General features: G+C 38.2%; 1 protein-coding gene across 7 annotated transcripts in view; it reads right to left on the bottom strand.

Annotated features, from left to right (window-relative positions):
* DENND4A (DENN domain containing 4A) overlaps positions 1-21,403 on the bottom strand; it is a 52,323-nt gene that overhangs the window by 27,601 nt on the left and 3,319 nt on the right. For 4 of the 7 annotated variants that reach the window (XM_048076257.2, XM_067003529.1, XM_048076255.2 and 1 more), the window contains exons 2-9: positions 15,451-15,536; positions 9,892-10,221; positions 9,024-9,273; positions 7,499-7,568; positions 5,743-5,912; positions 4,850-5,091; positions 3,926-3,992; positions 449-507 (exon numbers count right to left, since the gene is read on the bottom strand). In XM_048076257.2, coding sequence (XP_047932214.1) covers positions 449-507; positions 3,926-3,992; positions 4,850-5,091; positions 5,743-5,912; positions 7,499-7,568; positions 9,024-9,273; positions 9,892-10,199 — 1,166 coding nt within the window. In that variant the 5' untranslated portion in view covers positions 10,200-10,221; positions 15,451-15,536. The remainder of the gene's footprint in view (positions 1-448; positions 508-3,925; positions 3,993-4,849; positions 5,092-5,742; positions 5,913-7,498; positions 7,569-9,023; positions 9,274-9,891; positions 10,222-15,450; positions 15,537-21,403) is intronic. The other 3 variants (XM_067003526.1, XM_048076258.2, XM_067003528.1) reach the window with 1 other exon arrangement.

Genomic DNA, 21,403 nt, shown 5'->3' with positions numbered 1-21,403 from the left:
CTTTTAGGACACATGCACGATATTTTTTTTTTTTTTTTGAGTAGCAATTTACAGGGAAACTACTTGTATTTCTTTAATCACTCTCCTGCACAGACTAGAAAGTTAAGACAGTCACAGAACTCCTTTAATTAACCCACAATACCAAAGTTGTACTATCTTGGGAGCCCAGGTACCAATTCCTACAAGAGGCATCTAACTATCTTCTGCCTCGAGAACCACTAAAATTATCTAAAACCAAAACAACAACAAAAACCAAGCACAAATATTATTAATTATGTCTCCTTGACAGGGCATAGGTCTAATCCCATAAATAAATTTCAGATACACTAATTACAAAAGGCACCAGACAGGAAGACTTAAATTTGCACCATTACAGCTCAAAGCATTGAAACTTTTCAGTATAAGTCAGAACATATTTCACATTTAAACAGAAGATTCTGCTACTTGCCTCAGTGGAAGGGGTGATGATACAGGTTGGCTAAGAATCAGGTTATCATGTGGAGATAGCTGGAAAAAGATTTTAAAATACGTTGGTTTTATTCTGAACTTATTTATTAGAAGCTATATAACAATAGCACAGAACACAGAGATAAAATTTAAACTATGCCAAACCTTCCATAATCCAGTTGTGCAGTACTATGGAAAGCAGAGTGCAGTGCTGTGCATCAGTACCTTTTAATGAAAAGCAGGCAAAGCATTCCCTTCCTTTCTCAGTCAGAATTAAGCACATTGTATATCCATAAAAAAAGGAATTTAAACTAGCTAATACACTAAAAAGTGAATATATTAACTGCTGAAAGTAAACCCTTCTAAATCTTCAGAGAAGCGATGACCCATAGTTCATACACAGCTTTCAGGGAGGATTCTTTTTAGATTGAGCGGGAAGGAGACGGACAAAACACATTATAATACAGTCTGCCACCTGTCCCCTTAAAGTAATATTTCCTTCAGAAGACACAAGAATTAGGCTCTTAGCTGGTAGAAAGTGCTCAGCTCAAATCTGGTATAGCCTGAAGTTCACACTGGTCAAGGATCCAAGATGAAGATCTTACTTATGGTAATAGGACAAAATGAAGATATTCTTACGGTGATAGGAGAAACCATTCATATATTCAACATCAATAGAAAAATTAAATGAGTACAAGAATACAGATACGCGATCAGTTTATCACAGCTCATCTGACGTGTTTTCAGTCATAGTGAAACAAAGGTACCAAGATACCAGTTAGCTTAATCCTCGTTGCTAAGTCATGCATTGTCTATCTACTGCATAAGAACACAGATACAAACAGCAGTAGCAATTCAGCAGGTCACAGTAACTTGTACAATTAAGCTGCAAGATTAGATGTGTTTTAGTAGCATTTCATTTTTGAGTACATTTCACCTTAGACTGCACTGCAAGTGACTGGACAATAGCAATCAGAAACATGAGATGAAGTAGTAGTTCAAATGCTGAAGCATCAAGTTACCTAATGCTGTGCCTGGACAGTCAGCCACACAAAACATACGGCAAAAGGAGTCTCTGCAGTACTGCATCCTTTCATATTTCATACAACGGAACTTTGGAAGGCCAATGCTCCATTTAGCTTCAAAGACAAATCAGGATGACCACACCACTTCACATGCTAGCTTTGTTCTCCAGTAAGTCATCTTGTGACAACTACCACCATTAACTTGCTCGGTGAAAGAATTCAAAGAACTCATTTTTTCAGCCTGAGGTAACCTGCATAAACTATTCCCTGAAAGGAAGCATCAGCCTGATGTCCTATGACTTGTGTGTTTCATCACAAGCACATAAACACAACCAAGTGTCTATTCAAAGTGCACGCCTCCCTCAGGCAGAAGAGGCACTTTCTGCCCCTATTCTTCAGGGGGAGAAATATATTACTCGATGCACTTGAAGTTTGCAGGCTGTGAATACATCATTAGAAGAGCAACATCTGGGTAATAAGGGGGTGTAGGACATGGAGAATGGGGTCTAGCAGATCAGAAACTACCCATCAACAATAGCAGCTGGAAACAGGCAGTCAGCAACATTCCTGAATGCTTAATTTCCAAAGTAATTATAACCATCAATAAAAATCAGACACGTGCCATGTTCTCTCTGACTTGTAACATATGTTAAGAAGGATGTAAGAATGGGTCACACATCCAGACTGGCATACATGCAGTTACTAAAATATATCAAGTCTCCCTTTCAGAAAGCACATAGGCAAGACAGTTAACAGTAGCATATATTCAGAATGATTTGCTACACTAGTTACTTAGCAAAAAGTTTAGTCTTGTAAGTCAACAAATGACAGAGAGAAATTATTTCTTCAAAAAATAGAAACCTTAAAACCTGTTATCCTCAAAAATAAAACCACTGATCACACAATTTTGGGGAAAACATCTTTGATACAATCACCTGTGATTTTATTCAGTGCAGTATCAAACAACTCAGAAGTCCTTGGAAACAGCTTGAAGGAAGTAGATACTCGCAGACAACTACTGCTGACTTTTAAAAGCTACACATTCTACATCTGTGGTATCAGCTACTAAAGTTGTATTAACTTGATACATACAGTGTTTTGAAAACAGCAAGGTGTCACAGACAATCTCACATCACTCACCCACGTCCTCAACTTTTGTTCCAGGATACATACTCATCTATACTTTGATACAGGTCCCTAAAAATTTAGGCTGAAAAAAAATAATCAAATGTTTTCCTCTAAACTCACTCACAGTTTCCTGGAAGTATGTGTTTAGTGTTCCCTACTGTAAATATTTTATTGAAGGGGTATACACAGAAAAGCAATGTCAACACACTGGGTTTTGAATGGAACTTCCAAATCATAACAGAAGCGACAGAAATATCAGATACAGTTTCAATGTAGCTGTTCTCATACCCCTTTTTCCAGAAGAGCAATAAATGTGAGTTCTCTACAAAATACAAGTGCATTATGGAGTATCTTTAATATTTAATACATAAAGACACAACCCAAGATTTCATTCTCTCTGAAAGGCTTCTCTAGCATACAGGTTGTCACATTAAGTCTGAAAACTGCACAAGGCTCTCACATATTTTATTTTTCTACAGGAAGTAACACGGAGTAACATTGTTTTTGTAACAACTCGTTGAAAAACACATGACTGGCTGAATAACTACAGTCGAAAAAGAGATGTCTTTTCCTCAGCAATAAAGTTTTACTGTCTCTACCCGCTTTGCCTCTTAGGAAGAAAAGGAAAGATTTAAATTACACTTGAGAAGTCTAAGACAGAGACTTCCCCTCTCTCCTACAAAGTGTCCATGGATATAATTTAAAGTAACAGGTAACCTCACACATGGTAAAATATGTTTAGATCTTGGAGGCAGAACAGAATAAGAGTCACATTTGATAAACTGTACCTTTGTTGAATGTGCATGGCCCTCACAGTTTTCACTAATAATTACTCATTATGTAGAGGACAGCATGAAGCCCTTTGGCTAACAGGGTAGCTGTGAATATACTCTTCACATGGGGTTTTAATTTTATTAGACCTCTTTATTTTACATGCCCCTCTATGAAAACTGCAAGAAAATATTTCAAAAGCTATTGCAAAAAAAAAAAAAAAAGGTCAAACCAGATGCCAACTTTGGGTAGCTTTTCATGAATTTCTGTATATACTCAAAGAAAAAAAAAAAGTTCTAAGGTCACTAAATCTTCTTGTAATCTTGTAATCTTCTTGGTATATTGTAATACTACACTGGAGTCCTAAACTAAGCTGGAAACAGACCATATAAGACATCTGTAAAGCCTTTAAGTGTATGAAATTAGGTAAAGAAGTCCTGAACATTAAAGAAAAAAGTTTGAATATGCCTACCACAGTTTCCATTAACTAAGCTGTTCGACAGCTATTTTGCCTTCACTTAAGACACAGCTATTAGGAAAAGTTTTACACTTACCTGCACTAGAATTCTTGGCCTCTGAGGGGATGGAAAAGGAACTTTATGCATGAAATGAGAAATATGTCTAGAAGGAAAAAAAGATTTAGTAGAAATAATAAGCTTAAACCACTTTTCCTCAAGACAAAATTATTACTAGTAATATAAAAATCACAGAATCACAGAACTGTAGGGGTTGGAAGGGACCTCGAGAGATCATCAGAATTTTAAAAGAAGTACAGTGGTTACAAAGTGGAATAATGAAATGGATAAACAATCACAAAAAATACTTAATCAAAATGTCATAAAAGATCGAAGTTCAATGAGAAAAAACATTGAAGTATAACATAAAAAACAGATACTGCATTTAAAATCTGATGTATAAAGTTTCTTTAGCCTGGAAGTGTTAAATGGTATTACACACTAATTACAGGTATCAATCCCTCCTTGGATGGAAGGATTTACTCTGCATTTAAAAATGCAAGATCCTTCATGTAAGAAGGAAGTGTGTTTATTAATAACAAATAGTGGAAGATTATTAAGGCACAACAATTCGAACTTAATCTATTATCTTATTACACCATAAATTGGTATCTGAAAAAATACAAAACTGCATACATAAAGTTAGGAGAGTGATATATGTAATACTAAGAAAATAATTATATTCTTACTTCTAATCAATATACTTAAGGACTCAAAGCCCTTAAAGGATAAGAAAGTTACAGATACACACACCTTTGCAGGTGCTTAAAAATAAAAATCTCTACTTTTTCATGATGTAAAATCAGATACGTTTAATTGACAGAGCAGAGTTGCTTGATCTAGTGTAATCATTACAAATAATGTTTGATGACTAAAATCAAAAGGATATTATAGGAAAGTTACAAGCAACAGAAGTGCTTGCATCAGCGGAAATGACTATTATGGGTTTTTGGAGTTACTTACTTCTCAATGGGCAGGACATGAGGACCAGAAATGGAGTAACGATACAGGAAGGTAAGAAACTTCTTGAAAGCGTCAAAGAAAGGCCAGTGGGAGAGTAGACAAATGCACTTGTTTGTTTGAACTGTTCTGCACGCATCTGACTTTCCCTCAACAGCAGCTGTTAATCCCAGCTGAGATTTTTGTTTCTCTGTAAGATTCTCTTCTGGATACGATTCATAGAACTGAACAGCAGCACCATATACCTGTAAACAATGCAGTTGATTTGAAGTCAATACATCTGCCTAAGCCTTCAAAGCAAACGTGTAAAAAAATCAAATTTGCTTTACTGTTTGAGAAGTTACATTAATGCATCTCCTTTTGAAGTAATTTATTCTGGAATATTCTTATGGCTATGAAAATCCAGATTGTCTATTATTTAAACTCTTAGTGTCATATGAGAAAGATTAATCTAGGAAACAATTTAAGTGTGAGGGGAAAAAAGATTATACAGCTACAGTCAACAGTTCATACAATTACCTTTTAAGCTATTCTAAGAATCCTTTAATAAACAGCTCAGAACAGTATTCCTCTGACACCCTATTTACTTTATAGGGCAAGTACACATATGCAAAGTTTACATGCTGGCAACAAAGAAGTATAGCGTATTTGCATGCATATTCACTCAGGATTTTTATAGCTCTGTAGTTTCAAAAGTTAACAAGATAGAAAAGCAAACGACAGGTTTATATTATCAACAGTCCATCAGTGAGATAAATGAAAAATTATGAAATAAAAAACACTTTTTAAAGTAGGCTTTGAGTTCGGACCAAATGAATAGATTCAAGTTTGTCTACAAAAGTAGGAGTTATCATCCATGTGAACAGATATACAACCAAATCTTTAACTCAAATTACCTTTTCCGCAGAAGCTCCAGTTAGTACAAATGTAGAAAAAACTGGGAGAGGGTATTTACTGTTAGATGGCCAACATTCGATCGTTGCACCCATAGGTAGGCAAAAAAGAGGCACAGATTCTGGTAATGGGAATGATTCATAATCCTCTTCAGGATATCTGCATATTAAACCTTTAAAGGCAATTTGTAAAGAGGCAGTTACATAAGTAGTAGTGAAAAAATTTACAGTAGCTCACGCCATAAAAACATGCCCACAAAAATTGCATATGAGCATATAATAACTTCAGGGAGGCAGTAAAGGAAAGCTGGAAATAATGAGGTATAGCATGCAGCTGGAAAGAGACAGCATACTCCCAAGGCCTAAGGAGAAATCACCTGCAGTACTGAGGTCCTACTTCATTACTGCTCTAGGAACTATTCTAATTTCTCGTTTTCTGTTTACAGTTATGGACACCTTAGCTATTATTACAACAGTTCAAAACCATCACGGGTAAAAATTTTAAATTTATTAAAAAAGGGTAACCCGAACAACTGAGAAATAACACTAATGCTTTCTATTTTTCCAGGGAAAACAATTTCTTGCTAACAAAGGTCTCCAGGAAAACCTGGTAACGGAAGCACTAGACAGCAAATAGTAAAAACAGAAACAGAAGACAATGCTATCACCAGAACTGAGCTAACAAACTATGCTGATCCACCTCATCTGAGGTTTTGGCTAATGCACTATCACACTAATGCATTTAGACAACTTTAAATACCGCTGTAAAACACAGTTCTGAAGGAGAGGCTCTTGACACACAGGTTTTCAGTTACATCATATAGCTGTAGCTCTCTCTTCTTATTGACAGCCCGGGGGACAGCAAACTGAGAATATTATGGGAAGGGATTTTTCTATATCAGAAAATATAATCCCTACGCATTCTTTTCTATTATACAGAGAAATACTAGTCAACAGTAAAAACTGATAATCAAAAAAGGGGTCTGTTTGGTTTGTTTGTGTCCCATGTTCCCCCTCCACAAAGCAAAGTTTTGTGCAAGCTACTACCAGATATTGGGTCTTTTTAAAATTTTTATTTACTAATTTATCATGCACTTTTTAGTCAGACCTAAACTACTATTGTTTACAGACAGCAGCATCTCGAGGGGATAGAAGTGCACTAAAGCTTAAACATGAACCATGCTTGCGGCCTACACTTAAATGAAATCAAGGGTTTTAAAAAAACGACAATAAATTTCATCAGAGACACAGCAAATCTAATTCTGTCTTATAAATAGGAAAGTAAAGATGATACACAATCCAAAAATACTTAAAGAGTTCAATGCCACTGATGTCTAATGCAGTTTGGAGCTCTGCGTTATTCTTCAAAATGATTCTTAAAGAAAGCAATCATGAAAATACATTAAATATTTTTTGAGATACTTTCCTATGCACAGATATATACACACACACACTTATCCTCTAAAGAGGGTCATCAGCAACAAAAATACAGATGGGAGACACACAGGCTTCTAGAAACCTATCAAAACACAACCGAGCTTCCAATTAAAAGCGCATTTTAAGACAAGAGAGTCATGAGATATAATTCTAAGGCTTGTTTCAGAAAATTATTTTAAGAGAATTCTTCAGGGAAAGATTCACTTTTTGATAATATCAGGACAGCGTCTATGTCAAGTAATTCCTAAAGAGAAGAAATGTATTACGTTACAAATAACCCTGTACATCCTGAAGATAAAAATGCTAAATAGTAGCTACGTACCAGCTTTATATGATATGGTGTTGGTTTTTGCCACAGACTTTTTATAACACAGATACACAGCTGAGCCCCACTGTAAAAAAAAAAAAAAGAAATTATTGGATTACACAGTAGAATATAATAAGAGAACATAACAGAAAACAGCGGGGGAAGACCACCTCTTCCTCATTTTCAAAGAGCCACAATCTACACACAAACATAGCACATTAAGATACAGAAATTAGTGGCCTGTTGCAGTATCCTCTGTGACAAGGGCCACAAACAGATGACTTGGAAGTACCACGTCAGCTTTCAGATAACCAGCCCAGCGCAGGCCTTGGTCTGAGCTCTAAAACAAAACTAGTTTACAGTCTGAATGAAGCATGAAAGCTATAAATTCTTCTGCAAAACATTTGTTAACTCAACTACAGAACTGCAAGTACAATCATCATCTATATAAATATTTAAACCTTCCTCCATTTTGTTAAACTTCTGGCTTGAACACGTATATAGATAGACACACATTCATACATGCAGACATTTTTATTTACACACCCGCACCAGTGTTTCTGATACAAACTATATCAGTGAATTACTCTAAGTTAATACTTAATTTTCTTTTGTGCCTGCATTTTAATCATGCTAATGTTTAAGCCTTATTTCTTACCCCATCTGTGATGTAACACTAACATCATAGTTTTTTCAGCTTCTAAACAATGATTTCCTTTTTGGCACTGATCCCATTTTAAAATTTTTGACATTCTCTATTTCTGGACACCAGAATAAAGAAAGCGGGAAAGCCACAGACTGGAAAAATAGGTGCACCCTTTAAGAGCACACAAAGCTTTTAGGGATGGCAGAAAGAAAATAATTTACATAAGACAGCACTCCCATAACCCAGTCAATACAGGAGTTGGCAGAACTGAAAAATCCATTTGTTGATGTCCACAGACATTTATTTAAAAACAAGTACACATTATAGAGCCAGCATACAGGGTTGAAGGTTCAACGAGGAAATACCTAAACATTAAGTTCTGCAAATTAAAGTGCTGTAATGCCTGTGTATTTTAGGAAGCCTACCTTTGGAACCATTAATATGGTTTTAAACAGGCTTTACAGTCAGCAGGATACAACACCGCTTACAAGCATCTTTCTTCTGAGAAAAAGCTTATGAAATGACAGAAGAGAACAACACAAAATAGTGCTGCAGGTAACGGGAGAGTTTAAAAACAAAAAATACAGCTGTTAGATACAGAATTCCCATCACAACAGTAAATCAGCCTGTAAACTCTCCAGTTAGAGAACATGTTGCATCACCATGTGTAAGGATTAATCCAGAGTCAGCATTTGTATATCAGCACTAGAAGGTCTGTTTGACCCAAGACTTCCAAAAAGACTTAGTTCCAAGCAGGAAAAAAGTAATATAAACCTTGAACTCTTCCAAGATTTGATTTATCTTTAGAGAGTACGGATGCAAACCATCGTAAATACTGCACAAACATTATGTCACTGAACAGCAAGTGTTCAAAATTCAGATTTTGAATCTTACCATACTATTATTAAGATTCTTGTCAACTTTGCAGAACGTATGTGGCGGGGTTTCTCCTTTACTTGGTATGATTATACATATATCCGTAACAGCCAACGTGTTTTGTGCCATGTTTTCGGATGCTCTTCGGTAAGTGACATACACTCTTTGTGACGAGGCATTGCCACTAATATTGGCGGGCCGACCATATGGAGTAGCTTGAATTATTTCACAACCTTGCTTTAGTCTTTCTTTCCCATCATATAAGACCCTAATTAAAACGGGATGAACAAAGATCAGAATGCACACAGGTTTGTTTGGTTTTTTAATATTGCAAATGCTAATACTATATCTTAGAATTATAACTGAACAGTACTAGTCTAGCAGCAGCTTGTCTCATCTGATCAAAACATTTTAGTGACAAGTTCGGTCAACATTACAGCAAACTGTACTCTTAACAGAAAAATTTTGTGATGAAAGTAGTTTTCCTCACGTATAATTGCTTTTTAATATTTTGTTTACTGCAAAATAATGTTATTTTCATAGGATCAGGCAATGAATCTTTCCAAAGAATTGAATGTCATACAATTCACTTCATTTCAGTATGTGATACATACATGAATATTTCTCCCACCAAAAATATATACGCTGAAAATTATAAATTGCTTTGAAAACTCCAAAATGCAAAGGATTACAGCTGTCACTAAAATTCACCCATCGTGCATCGTTCCTAGAGCAATGTGTTACAGGATGCTCAAGTCAACAGTCTTTCTGTTGAGAACTTTGCCTTCTATCAAAAGTTCTGACATTTCAATAAACCTGCTTTATTTGCTGACTAGTTGCATAAAATTGCCAAAAATCACCTGCTGTAAACAGAAGAAATACTCACCCCAAGTCAGTAAGTGGGGGTTTATCCCTTCCCCGGCGATAACAAAGGTATATCTGTGGTCCTACAAGACTGCCATTATTGAGGTCTGCAGACAGTCCTGAGGGAGTAACATCTATGCATTTATATCCCTGAGGAACTTCCTCCCCTAGGGATTTAATAATTACTGTTACGTCTGTAATAGGTTCTTTTGGTTTAGCAATTTTATGGCAAGCATCATTGAAGTGGATTTCTTCCTCTAGTGGTTTTGAAATATCTGTTAATCCTGCGACAACAAAGTAGTCAGCAACACGAGCTCCTTTGTCTTCCATCTTCCATTACAAGATGATAGAACTGGTAGGAAAGAAATAAAGATTATATTATTGCAAATTTGCTATTGTAAACTAAGAATAATTTGATTATTTCAGATCTGTTATAATTTCCTTTAAAAATGAATAAAACACAATAGAATAATACAAAAGAATTAGAGACCCATCATCAGATCATGTAGTATTTTCCATTTTGCATGTTAGGAGTTGATATCAGGTTATTTCATAAAATTCTGGGACTCAGATCCTCAATATGCAACCATTCATAGGCAGCAATACACCAGCGACATACCAAATATTTTAAATAAATCATTTAGACTAAGTCAGCTACAATGGAGAGCTGACCAGAGCAGACCACTGAGAAAGAATAATACTGAAGACCACATGAAGCTTTCCATAATGAGAAGGAACACAGTCCTGCTGTTCCAGCCAAATTGCGTATATATATATACACACACATATATATATTTATTTTCAGTGTTTGCTACCACTGTTGTAAATAAATGTCAACGCAAAGTAATATTTTTATGATGAAAAGACAGCCTTAAAAACAATACAGCATACAACCCAACAGCAGATTTAGTTACCTCTTTGCCAGAGACTCTTGAATATCTTTGTCTTGTAAACCCAACATCTTATTTAATAGAATGATTTTGCAAATAAAGAAAATACTTTCCACCCTGTTGCAGAACATTGAGAAATGGGTTAAAAATCTATCTAAATCTAATCCTAGATGTGCTAGAACCTTCCTAAAGGAGCTTCAGGAACTGAAGTTAATGGTCATTAACTTCTAAACTTTGTAAACCAGATAAGCTTTTAAGATATACTTCTGTTGAATTAATTTTATCTGGGTGAAAAATGTCAGTGCAATAGAAACTGTTGCAACACAGCACTTTGAAGAGCTTACTAACATTCAGTAACTCCACAAACAGAATTCAAAACAACATGAGTAGTTGGTACAAGACTTCAGTTGTCACGTCACCTTCATTCTGCTTGCTTTACCTCTCCTTATTCTTTGGTCTACATAAAAAGTACTAGGCTATATCAAAACTTCATACCACCATGATTCTTGATCAAATTATCAACATACAGCACTGCAAAAGCTTGCAAACAATTGTTCAGGTCGTTTTCTGAGAGAAGAATGTAGCTCCCACTATGCTTAATTTCACCTGAATTCAGTTGCTTTGAAAATATCTGGAATACATTACTCTCGTATATGGCTAATTGAGTAATGATTACAAATTCAAATTTTTCCCTGAATAATATATCCAAAGACATACAAATTGAACCAATGCACGTGCCTTTTATTTCACTGGACATCTGGCTTCAACAAATCCAGAACAGGAAAGCAACAAATGCATGAAAAAGAGGCAGAAATTTCACAAGCATCATTTAACTCTAACACAAGACCAAACACTAACACTTTTTAGCTAATGCAATTGAAATTCTCAATATTTTGTAACATGATTCCCTGTGAAATTTACCTACAGTATACCACATTTTAACAGTCATGACAGCTTTTTGTTTTTATCAAGCAGTAGTCACTCTAAACCTAAAGATAAGCTAAAATAGTATGATAAAACTACAATGCACTGTGCAATCATTTGTTCTTAATAATGGAGAGAGAGAGAGAGAGAGAACAAACAGATCTAGAGCTTAAAGAGTTACTTTTAAAAAGCAGTATCATTTGAGAATGTATCAAGAAATGCATTAAAAACAAAAAGGAATACTTTATAACACAGATCAGAAGCAAACTACCATCAAAGACAGTTCAGAAGATGCATATAACAAAGTATTCCTCAAGAACTGCTCAGGAAGAAAGGGCCAGCTAGCTAAAAGCTACCAACCAGGCAATTTAAACTCAATGCTTACTCCAACATAAGCTCTAGGGAAAAAGAAGTTTTCCATTGAATTAAAAGACTTGAGAAGACAGCAGGTAGACTGAAAGCTGATTATGTCTTACATTGCTATGTATAAAGAAATACTCCTGTAACCACAGGCTCAGTACAAAGCAACACAAACACTACAAAACTGAACTTCACCTTGGAAATTCAGAGAGAAATTGTTTTTGTTCCTTTCCCTATTAGCACTACTGCACAAAAGTGCACCAATTTGTAGAATGCTTCACAACGTCTTTAAAAAGAAAATATTTTATTAGTTTAAAAATAATCATGTGAACCACGATTGTTAAAATTGCGAGCGAGCCCTACAACTTCAGGGTATTTGCAGCACAACATTCTGGATTCAAAAGCCAAAACAGCACCACAAGTAAACGAACAGAAAGAGGTATATACTTTAATGCTGAAGAATAACACCTATCTCAAAATGTAAGCCTCATTCTTAATTATTTCAGATTAAATGCATAGCAAAAGCCTCAGATTCAAACATTCATTCCCAAAAGCACACAAGAAAAACTGGGGCAAGCTCTCCTCATTTATAACCAGTTAAAATTAGAATTCCCTACATACAAACACCTGCTAGCACACACGTTTGCTTCCTAAGGTTATATAGCAAGTAATACCCAAGTCAGCAAGACTTGCATTAAATCCTGAAACTATAAGAAAAGGGAAGAAAAAAGGCCTAGCTGACGATGCATCACCCCTTCAGATCTTTGATTTGTGAAACAAAGCCTCACAGCTAAAAATGGGATGAAACGCAGGCGAGATCAGAACAGTTCAGTGGTGCTTCATTCAAGCTAACTCAGACTTCACTGGAGCTGCTGTGATACTCTGATTTTCAAAATCTGTTTACTGTGAGAGGAGATTTATGCAAACTTTATGTTAACAAGCCACAGAAAGAGGGTATATAGTCTGAACTACTTCAGAGTGCTGAATAATCATGATGTGAAAAGCAATTTCACAGGAACTGATGAATCCGAATAAAACCTCTTACCCTAGAAGTATTCCAAACCACATTATATACATCACATAATATTGCAAGTCAACTTCCAGGGAAAAAAAGAAAATACAAAACAAAGACACCCACAGAAATAAAGTCACACTGCACAAACGTGTTTCTTGATGTAATTTCCAGGTGAAATGCAACGACATTAGTGGTGACACCCTGAGAAGCAGCTACAATCGCTTCTCTGCGCTTCAGTTATCCGGGGACTGAAGGCTGCATGTCTGGAGTGAGTGTAAACAACAGGGGAGGAGGACGGCAGCGGTGATGCCTGCCTTTGCAGAAGTGCATACAAGCTCTGAAGAGAATGCCAGGGATGAATCATGAACAGCCTCTTACCGAAGTCCCTGCTCACAAGATATATACCACTGTAATTTAAACATCATCAGTAACAGTAAGAAAAGTATCTTTGCAAGGGGCAAACTGACTTGTAAGGACATCACAAAACAGAGACTTTGCAGACTGTGACCAAGTAAGTATGGGTGAACAGAGCATTTTTCACCAAATATTTCTAAAGATTGGGAACAGGAGAAGCAAACAGATAATCTCACCACAGATCCACAAAACTAGCTCAATTACTTTGCTGAAAGACAAACGGTAAACTCAGTTTCACTGCATATTCAATTTAATTTCAATATCATCCTATTTCTCCATAAACATTCACAAAACACTAATTATTAATTTTTGCTGCTTAAATATCACAGCTGTTTTAATTCTTAGCTTCCAGCATTTCAGGAACTGCAGAGAAGAGATTAATGTGAAAAATTATAGCTTTGTGATCCAACTCCACAGGTCTAATGCTGGTATTAAAAAGAAAATGAATCTGCTGTAAAGTGCAAAACAGCCTACTACTACATGAAAGTTGATCAGGTTGAGGTAGAGAAGGCTGACCCTTTTGTGCTAAAATGAGTATCCCTGGGACTTTGATCACACCACTGAATTCTGAAGGAAGATCATTCAAACTTGTTTGACTTCCAAGAAAGTTTTTCTACTTGCTATAAGCTATCCACAGTTGTCATTTAGAAAGCAAACGTGAGTTCAGAGGCATTATTTTATACCAGCTCACATTTCTGTGTAACTCAATCAGCGACCAGGATTTCTGAGCGGATCACATTTCTCATTCAAACAGTACGAGAGGGAAGTACATTTCAACTTTTTTTCCCCCCACCACGTGACGAGAACTAAACACGGATCTGCTGCACATTCCATCTGTGCTGCAGCCACAGGCGTGATACTTCACGAAGGACAAAGTTTACTATATATGCTCTACACTATTTCCAAGGAAAAAAAACAACTGACAATTCATCCAGCCTGGTCCTAGCCACAGACTTTTGTGGACATAACTTGCAAGCGGGCTGCAGGCCACAGGAACAGCTCTGGCACTGCCAGCTTCTTTCCAGGAGCCAGCCTTCCCAGAGAGCAAAAGGGGTTTGCTTGTATGCTTGCTGCATGCACAAGAGGAACACAACCCGTAAAAGACAGCAGTAAGGACCATGCCACGCCATTAGAGGCTTCACTACCTTTCCTCTGTCAGAGGGATGCAACAACTGCCTTGCAACCTTTTAATCTTCCTGTCTTCCCATTCCTTCCTGTATTTTCCTTCGAGAATACTAAGAAACTAAAATTAATAAACTATTTAAATCCATTAACTGTCTGAAACAGGTGACATTTTACCTTGTTAGCCTGACTCCAAAGAATTATTCTGGCTGTAAACAAGGAATGACCATCTCCTAGTATAGGTTGGGAACCAATGAAGGCCACTGCAATGCACCTTTCTTTAAGGCAGCTCAAAATTTCATTACACAATGATGAAATCAATTTTTGAGATCATTCATCATATACTCATATTACAAGACCTACCTTCCTTCGGAGGCACACAGAGTAGACAAATGGACAGACAAATCAGTGACCAATTTTTAAAAATTGCCAGTAAAGTTCTAATAGCTCCTAGCATTTCAGACTTCTGAGTACACTGCTGCATTATCTTGTCTAAGTAGGCTGCCAACACACAAATGTGGAGAGCAATCAAGTAAGAGCAAAATGAAGTTAACTGGATCAGTCAGTCCCACTACAGCTACTCAGAACCATTCCTCTGCCATGACACTGCACAAATCACATCGGAGTTCAGCAGTCTAGAGAACATGTGAATAACTGCAATTATCCAGGAAAAAAACCCTTCACCCCTTCCCCAAACTCCCAAAGTCACCTAGCAAAAGCGAGGCAAGCCCTTTTTCACAGATATTTTCTTCTAGCAAGCACACAATCAAGGGAACAAAACAGAAGCACCTTAAGTATCACAGGAATTCTGCCAAATCAGAACCTGTTAAAAATATCTTTCAAATGTCTTCCCTACCTTGTCATCAAGGCATTTCTTCTACACCTTGCCTCTCTTGCTGTTAGCCAGGCTTTACCATAGACTTCTTGTTAAAGTTTCATTCCCTACAGAAACAGTAAAAACAGAAATTAAACAATGTGCACATTTGTTAAAGCTTAAGCTAACTGCACACTCCAGTGCACTAGCCACAGTAAATGAACACTGTAAATGTTGTACAACTTGCTTGCTAAGGCAAGGTTACCTGTCCCTTAGCTACTAAAAAAAAAATATGTATGACACTGTTTTAAACTTCGGAAACAAGATATCAAGTGTTATGCTGAGTTGATTTAAAAAAAAATGTAACCACCATAATACATTTAATGTTTTAAGGAAACAAGCAAAAAAACCACTGAAAAATGGTTGAAGTAATCACTTCCAATGATTACTACCCTCCCACAAGTTTCCATGCATGTCTAATGGGAAAAACTGTTAGCCAACTGCACAAGTGCTCCTCTAGCCCAATGACCTTACAAACTCTGCTTTAAAGCATTGTTCCTCTTGGCAGGACGCTGATGCTCCAGCAGAGCCTTCTCTCTCCACAGCCAGCAATCCTCCTGTACTCTTCCATCCAGCCACCTCATTCCAAGTCCCCATTTTCTCAGCTTCAGTTTGAACTTTCTTGTCATTTACCGTCATAATTCACCGTCTGTTCTTCTTCAGACGTGTTACACAGCTTCTAAACTCTAGTATAAACGCTTTTAAATATCAGTATGACCATAAATAACTTGAGCTTGTGTTTTACATCGAGGCACGTGCAAGCCGGGCAGCCTGCACTCCAGCGAAGCATTTTGAAGCGAGAGGTTTCCACCCTGGGACCGAAGAGAGCACCTCACCGGAGACACTCTCAGACCTCAGCCTCCCAGAACTACTCATTAGCATCAGCAAGGCTGCGGTCAAAAATAAGCTTTGTCTAGAGCCAGGCTTCTGTTTGCCAAGACTGGAAGTACACTCTTAGCAGACTACTGTGAGAAGCCTTCAGAAAACAAAGTGCAACATAAACAAGGCGGGGAAGAAGCGCATATCTCAGGAGGGTTTATGCAAACCATGAAATGGAAGGGGATTTGCTTCCATTCCTGAAGCTAAAAAAAAATAAAAATGGTGGGAAAAAACTTACTATGCTAAATTATCAAAGTTGTATTTTTGGGAGCACACACGAAGTTCAAGATTCTATTCATGACCTCGAAGCACAACACAATTAACTTCAGATCGCGCAGAAGCAATCAACACTTTTAGGTCATTAATCCTACAGCAAGGAGCAGGGATGGCAGCCCAGAGAGCGAATCCAGCCCCTGGTGCAAGTCCTTCTAACCCATACAGCACCCACATTCCAGCAACCACCTTTGAACGCTTCTACGAAAGACTACAAAACAGGAGAACTTGGAAGAGCAGCACTTCTTACTTTGTCCAGTGATCTTTTGATCCGTAACGAAGTCCCAGGAGCATCACAAAATAAAACTTAAAATTAAGGATCACCCGCAGGTCTCAGGCAGAGCTGCAAAAAGTCTCAGAAATAAGCAGCTTTAACACACGAATAATTGCCTTGTGGACAATTCGAAGATCACATTTCCTAGTCAACTAGCCTGAATAACCAAGAGTGAGAATTAAACAAAGTAAGAAAAATCTAGACTTTAGCATCACAAGGAACACAGTGAAAACTGCTGCTGGCACACATGCAGCCCTGCCTCAGAGCACCTGCAGCACGCATTTACAAGTAGTTCAGCATCCTCCATCTATCAAGTAAGGGATCTACTTGTTCATTTTGAGAAGCAAGGTGCAAAGGATGTAATTATCCCCACACAACAAGGACTCCTCCTACCATTTTATTGCAGTAGGATGTTACCTGTACTTTTTTTTTCCACATTTCCTCCCACCTCCTGAACAAATGATAGCACCAGAGAAAACTGCTAACAAGTAGGGTTAAAGTGAGCACTTGCACTGCTTTAAGACACTACCGTGTACATCTGCACTCAGCAGCATTAAGCACCACGGGAATTAGCAAGCAGTCCCTTGCTGCCACTCAACTCCTTTCAGTGCTGCATCAACAGCAGTATGGAGTTAAGAAACATACCGGCATACGGAAAAACACAAAAATAATGAAAAACCATAACATTGTTCTGCCCCTACATCACTCGATGAGAACTGCCAGGAAGCTCTTTGCAGGTCCGTTCACAACCATCCGCACCAACTCACAGTTAATATGCTCTGATCCAAACAGCGGCGATCGAGGGAGCTGCAGAAAGCTTGGCAACAAAGCATCTCTAAGAGGTGTCTGGGAAACAGAAAAGTGCTGGGTAAGAGCGCAGGGACAGAACACAAGACAATGCGTTTGGGAGCACAAAATTGGAATTCTGGCCAAAAACTGAAGGACAGAGATTTGTTCAGCAGTGCTCACGAAGAAAGAGAAATTGGGGTTAAATTCAGAGGCTAATCTAGATTCAGTGGGATTGCTGCAGTCAGCCAACAAGAACCAGCCATCTAGAGTACCGAAGCTTAGAGGAGGAAGCAGAATAACTGGCAGAGAGAAGGCAGGAAGGAACAGACTTCACGCTGAGGCATTTTCTACGTCTTCCATACTCTCCACTATCATTCACCAACCAAGTCTTTCATTTCCTTGTTCTTCACTGCTATTTTTATTCTCAAAAAAATCAAAGGGGTAATTGAGAGGGTCTGACAATGCAGAGGCTGCTTAGGAGTTCATTACAGCTGTGCCACAGCAAAGTCCCATGGCATCCAACCTTGGCTACAAAAAAAAAGTGATGTTCAAGCATCCCACAGGATTCGTGACAGATCTTAGCAGAGCTGGGTTTAAAAACTTCCATTTCTCTTTCTAAATTACAGTATTTACAGCCAAAAAATAAATAAACCAAAGAATGGAAACAATTTCTGCAGTACTATTGTGTTTGAAAGGAGGGATGCAGACGACAATATATATAGTAAATAAGATGGAAGAGAAGCCAAGGTAAGCACTATAAAATGCAAATATTACTTCATCCCAAACACAGTTCAGGAGGGCAGCCAGTCCATGTTTTTTGTACAACTACTTATTATACAACGAGTTTTTAAAAGGAGAAGTTCCCCAAACAGAATGTTCTCTTTTCCTTGGCACAGGAGATAAAGGCAAATGAAAGCAGCAAATCTTCCAATATCAAGCTTCAAAACCAAAAGCTGTAACTGAAAATGTCAAAGTGCATCAACCAAGACTGGCAGAAGAGTTCTGCTTTCAGCCAGCCGCGTTCGGACACACATGCCAACTTCAGTTCGGTTGTGGAACCTTTCTCTACCCAAATTGAAATTTTGAATTCATGGGGGAACAGGGCGAAGATGTGGGAATTGTTCCTAATATTTTTGCTGCATTTTAAAATACATTTTAATTGTGACTTAGATCATTTGACCTTTATTTCCGCCACCTCTGGTCAGCAAAAAAAGTCTCGTAAGGTACAAAAATTGGACCCAGCCATGCTACAAATTATAGTCACGGAGTGGAGGGCAAGCATAGACTGCAGCTGCCATTTGCAGATGATCTACACCACACTGGCAAGGTTTAACGGCGAGATAACACTGACTAACGCCCTCCGCATCTAGTAAATCTCTGCATCCAGTTAGCAAAACGGTCATCTTCTACCCCACAGAAAAATAAACGTGAACGCGCTGCTACCAGCTCAGCTCCAATATGCCTGCTGAGCACCGGGCACTGCTGTGGCAGGGTGCAGGCAGGTCAGCTAGCAGAGCCGTACGGAGCAACCTCGGGGTAGCATTCCCCCAGCCATCGCCCTGCGTTAGCTGAAGGGCGGCGATACGCTAACGTAACGACTGCTTCGGGATCCAACGCCAGCTCTCTCTGTAACACACAACAGGCTTATCCTAACACCCCTTCCTCACCTTCTGGGCCAAAGCCGTTATATAATCACACCCTTTTAGGAAAGGCCGAGGTGTACTGAGCCAGGGAGGGCTGCCACGTGCTAAACGTTATGAGCACAGTACTCACGGAAAGGTTTGTCCCAGTGCTCTACATAAGGAATTCTTCGCTGTCCCGGACAGGAGCTCGGCACACAAGGTAACTCTGAAGTTGTTCGGGTTGTTGGATGAGCGCTCCTGTACTGGGATTTAAGTAACAGCACTGCGCAGAGTCTGATTACTGTTGTACTTGCAGGATCTGAGCAGCATTGGCTCTTTCGCTATAATTTTATAGTCAAACTATTACGCAGGAAAACTTGCTGACATACAGAAGCCACCAGAGCCGGACCAGCTCCTGAACTCAGTAGTACAACTGAGAATAAATCTTTAGGTTCGCAAGTTTCTTCTGGAGATCAAGACGAAACCAAACTCAGAGTCCTGTCTATAATCCCCTTCTGTTTGTTTGCATAATGCCTGTGTACACAGATACAAAACAGGCAGCTCTCTTGGGACTTCATTTGTGTATATATACATATAGTTTATACGAGGCGCCTGCTTTTATTTCAGATGGTTACATAAAACACTTTGATTCACATTAATGTTTTTTTCTGACCCAAAGAAAAAGGTAAAATTTCAAGTACAGATTAAATACTGAGGCTATCATTGGATAACTAACTTCTAACTCTCCACCTCACTCCTCACATCCTATTTTTAGATCATTCTTCTTTTTTCATCCCTCCATGTCACTACCTTCTTCAATTTCACTCCATTTCAGCCTCTACAGTAACTCTATATCTAACACTTGAAAGCACAAAGAGAAAAATATGCCATTTAAAGTAGGACCAACACTTTCTGAAACCTTTCCTTTCTACTTCTTCCCCCACAATCTCCTCCCAGTGCTGTTTTTAAGGTCTTTAGGGAACCACCGATGACTATTTCTGCACCACAGACTGCCACTGAAATGACTGCTATAGATCAAAACCTCTCCACATCACCGCCTCACGTAGTCTTCTCTGTATATCTTAATTTTGACCGTATATTCTGTGGGGGCACTTTATAAGCACACACACATCAGCAGAGCACTTCCAGATCAGTCACAGACCAGGTTTCCAGACCAGGCATAGACTAAGGCTGAACTGAAACATAACAGAAAACATCTAAGGGTTATTATGAAATACAGCAAAGAACCCCATTCAATTTAAGGAATTATTTGGTCAATACCACTGTTTAAAATTTTAAGCAGCTGAACAGTGGAGATGTAGTCACCGTTTATACATATTCACCTCCTACCTGATAGCTATCTTCAACTGAAGCAAGGCATAACTCACATTTGCTTGCAGAGCATTTGCTGCGTTTACTATGCCATAAAACTTCTATCATGATTTGTGCCCGCAGTAGCAAAGATTGCTTGCATACAGAATTGATATATTGGGGAACAGATGCAGGGCCCTTTCTGTGTTCTTGCCCCAGACCACCAAGCGAGGCTACAGCAGAAGGATGAGGGACGAGTACAACCTCTAAACCACACCTCCACCCTTACTTTCTGTGCAAGCACAAACTCTCTTCAAAGACCTTAATAGGGGCGTGTGTGTGTTTTGAGTCAGCATTTAATATGTAGTGAAATTTCACTACACGACAGCAGCCTGACTGAAGGACTTTCTCCTTAACAAAGGTGAGAATGGTCTCGGAAATGCATCGATCCACCTACCAAAGCACAACACAATGTAAGGCACTTAACCAGAAACAAAACAAACAAAAAGGGACACCCAAACAATTTTTATTTACCTTCCCCTCCATTTAATGTGTGAGCATTCTTTCCAGAAAACTTCAGAACAAACACACAGCTAGAGATGTATCAAAACCTGGGCTACTGGAACCCTGTCAGACAGCAAGATACTCGGAAATCACCAACACCTAGAACACTATGTTTGAACAAGGTTACATCAAGGTTTTTGTTTTACATCCAACACAAGTTGTGCAACGTTTCAGTCTCCAACTCTTTGGTCATGCCGACAAAATATTTAAGAACTAGGGTCAA

The sequence above is a fragment of the Anser cygnoides genome, chromosome 11 (genome assembly GCF_040182565.1).
Source record: "Anser cygnoides isolate HZ-2024a breed goose chromosome 11, Taihu_goose_T2T_genome, whole genome shotgun sequence".
Lineage (NCBI taxonomy): Eukaryota > Metazoa > Chordata > Aves > Anseriformes > Anatidae > Anser > Anser cygnoides.
This window is presented reverse-complemented; position numbering and strand designations above follow the sequence as displayed.